Raw genomic sequence first — 3,242 nt, 5'->3', positions numbered from 1 at the left:
GGCCTCCACATTATAGTCCCTTTAATCTCTTTACACAAGAATATATAATAATTAAGGACATGAAGAGTTCTATTTTTTGGGGATAGAACACTGTGTTCTGACAAAAATCAAGCAACATTTCACAAGAACACAACATTTCCACCTTCAGGGCCAATGAGGAAGCTATGCAAAAAACCAGTATCAAGCAGGCAGCTGGTTTCTTGCTTGGCTTTCTCTTCAATCATGAAGATGGAAGCAACATGTTCCTCCAAAATGTAGGTTGACTTTCACCAGACTACATGGTGTTATATCACAGCAGACAGAACTCTTCATAGTTACCGCCATGAGAACCTCAAATCCAACATAATTAAGGACATGTCTACCACAAGGTGAATAAAGAGAAACCATAAAAGTACATAAGACAAGATTATTAAATGGTGATCTATAAATACATGTCAATCTCACCCTGTCTCCCTTGAAGAAGCTCCATTCGCGAATTGGTTCAAGAAAAACTTTCTTGTGCATTTTTCCCCTCTGGTTGTCCATTTGAAATTGTGCTGTCCAGGGTCGATGAATATCAAAATAATATTTCCTACGTTTTACTTCCCGTTGCAGATACTGGCGGGCTTTCGGTGTGCGCCAATAAACCTGGAAAACAAAATGAGAAAAGAACTCCTCTACACAGAAAACAAATTCAAGGTGAATTTAAAAAGTAATTAATGGGAATTTTGTGTGTAAAATCCTGAAAATTTATGAGACAGCAGTCTTGTGGAGAACAGACATACCACATATTGAAGCAAGTACAGGTATGTTGTGGAGTAGCCATTATGTTCAGTGAGACTCATCATGCAATCATACTGTAAACAACTGCACATTTTGAATCCACCACTGCTGAGCAACATTCAGTCTGGACGAAAATAAAGTTGAAAGTTGAATGTAACTTTCTGTTACATGTTACTCTGAACATGGTAGACTGGTGCAAAAACTGCAATACCAAGAAGTCGTTCCTCAGCTCTACAATAAAATGAAACTAAAAACTGCACGTGACTAACCATCTTACTTAATTCTGAGCCTAACTTCGAAAATTTCTCAAGTTAGGTGTTTAATTGTTAAAAAAACGACAAGTTAAACAACGTAAAGACAAGAAGTTATTGCACATACTGTGTATTTAGAACTATGAAATCAGGCCAGACACATAACTGAATCTAATATGCAATCCGATTAAGTAAGACAACACAAACTCAGCCTCTAGATCTGACATAATATACACTTTGTTATTATTATCATTATTATAGGTTATGTTATAACCTGTTCCATGGCCCTCTTGATATACGATTCGGGAAGATTTGAATACTGCTTCGTTAGGTCGGCAACTTTACACAGAATAGCTGATAACCGCATATTTCAAAACCATGTAATATTAAGGTAATAAACAATTAATCAAAATTTCTCAGACACTTCCCAATCACAACCTANAGTGTCCGCCGGCCACCGCGGCAGCAGTGGCTGTGTTGCCCGCCAATAGCATTGAGTTGCATACCCCTGTTCAAGACCGTCAAGACGGTCAAGACGATCAGGGTGAAACCAATCGTGCTGGTGTACATGTAGTATTAATTTTGCGCAGCAGGTCCATCTGCCAACAAACCTGCTGGTCATCTGTCGCCTAGGCCGGATGGCTATTGCTTAGGCCTTTTTTTGTATTTACAATTATTTTTCCTCACAATAAAAATTCATCTGTCGCCATTCTCACGAAAATTACAAATTCAGAACACATTTCATTTACTTCAATATTGGGTGTTAGGAGTTGGCCGTGGGATTTTTTTTAATGTAATGTCAATAACACCAACGATTCCTGGGAAGAAATCATTATGCTTTCTGTCCTTAAATTGTTTCAGTATGGACCTGTATATTGACATGGGCGAGAATTTTTGAACTGATACTGAGGCCTAGGAATACTGAGGGAACCCGAGAAGCGCAGTCGATATAACGACACAGGCAACTTCACCTCTTTTCTACAAAGATCATTGTCTTCTGGGATTCGCGTCGAGTAATGTGGTAAACTACGCGGCATCACTTTTCTATTCTAACCCTAAAGAAGAACGAATGAAAGAATGTGTAAGGGCTGGGCATTCTTGGCCCTTGCACCGCGATCACAGTGATATATTGTGCCTCCCTTTCTGATTATCCCCTCAACAATCCTGTGCATCGAATGAAGAGTAGGATTTTGTATGTTGGGACGTCGAAATAGTCACTTGGTTCCATAAAATATTGACCCAAGTGACGCAATCTTACATAAGGTAAGGCCTCACATTTGCACAGGATATGTGTGGCTGTTCCGTTTTCTTCTTGACACCTCTCACAAGTTGGACTATTATTTATTCCCAGTTTGAACAAGTGTCCTTTGAGGTGACAGTGTCTTGTGAGTAGTCCTACCATCCATCGTAGATGGTTCCTCTTTAACTTCAACAGTTCCTTCACTCTTTTAGTAGAGGGTCGTCATATGAGTCCCTTTGCTTGCCTAAGTTAGGGTTGCCAGATTTTATAATTTAAAAAAGGAGTGATGTCTCATTGCTTGTTTATAACGACATTTTTCACAACTAATAGGCTATAAAATATACATAATCAACATACTACATAACTTACAAAATGTGACTACACATCTGTATTACATAGGCCTACTACACGTTTATAGAACAAAACAAATATTATGTAGCCCTATTACATATTTATAGAATGCACAAAATATTACCTAGGACACATTTGTACAACACACAAATATTAAATATTACATTTTTATAACTTTCAAGGGCTGGTCGATCAGATTCTGTTAATTGTATTTCACTGAACTCTTAGCACTTTTTAATAATTGAACATCACCCTTTGAAAATTTATAAAATTCTGAACAGGACTTGCTTTCATAGTTCACTGTAACCTAGAGTTCTGCCTTGGTTAAATCTGTTGAGCATCTGTTTCTTGTGTCACTCCACTTACTTTTCATGAATGAAAAGATTCGCTCCACAAAAGCATTTGAGCCAGGGATGCTAAACAAAAATCCTACCACTTTGGAAATATTTGGTACATCATGCTCAGGTACTGAAAAAAAAATGTAAGCCAGTTGGCTACATAATCACCATATCTGTTCACACTGTTGCAGAGGTTATCTCGATGGCTGCTGAACTCCTCGTACAGGTCATCAATGCAAGCATTTTCACTTAGCCGAAACACTTCTATGGCTTTTTCAAAATCTTTGAACTCAGTCCCTT

At 38.1% G+C, this 3,242-nt stretch overlaps 1 protein-coding gene across 1 annotated transcript; it reads right to left on the bottom strand.

Moving 5' to 3' along the window:
* Window positions 1–431: 431 nt before the first annotated feature.
* LOC111864174 (probable 39S ribosomal protein L24, mitochondrial) lies at window positions 432–1,448 on the bottom strand (the record flags this gene model as incomplete). The annotated part of the gene is made up of 2 exons (XM_023851237.2): window positions 1,288–1,448; window positions 432–627 (listed from the first exon to the last, which is right to left on the bottom strand). Coding segments are annotated over exons 1-2 (289 nt in total), but the record flags the coding sequence as incomplete, so codon positions are not given.
* Window positions 1,449–3,242: the final 1,794 nt, after the last annotated feature.

The sequence above is a fragment of the Cryptotermes secundus genome, unplaced genomic scaffold (assembly GCF_002891405.2).
Source record: "Cryptotermes secundus unplaced genomic scaffold, Csec_1.0 scaffold1970, whole genome shotgun sequence".
Lineage (NCBI taxonomy): Eukaryota > Metazoa > Arthropoda > Insecta > Blattodea > Kalotermitidae > Cryptotermes > Cryptotermes secundus.
Note: the sequence above shows the minus strand (reverse complement) of the source record. Positions and strands in the feature narration are given on the sequence as shown.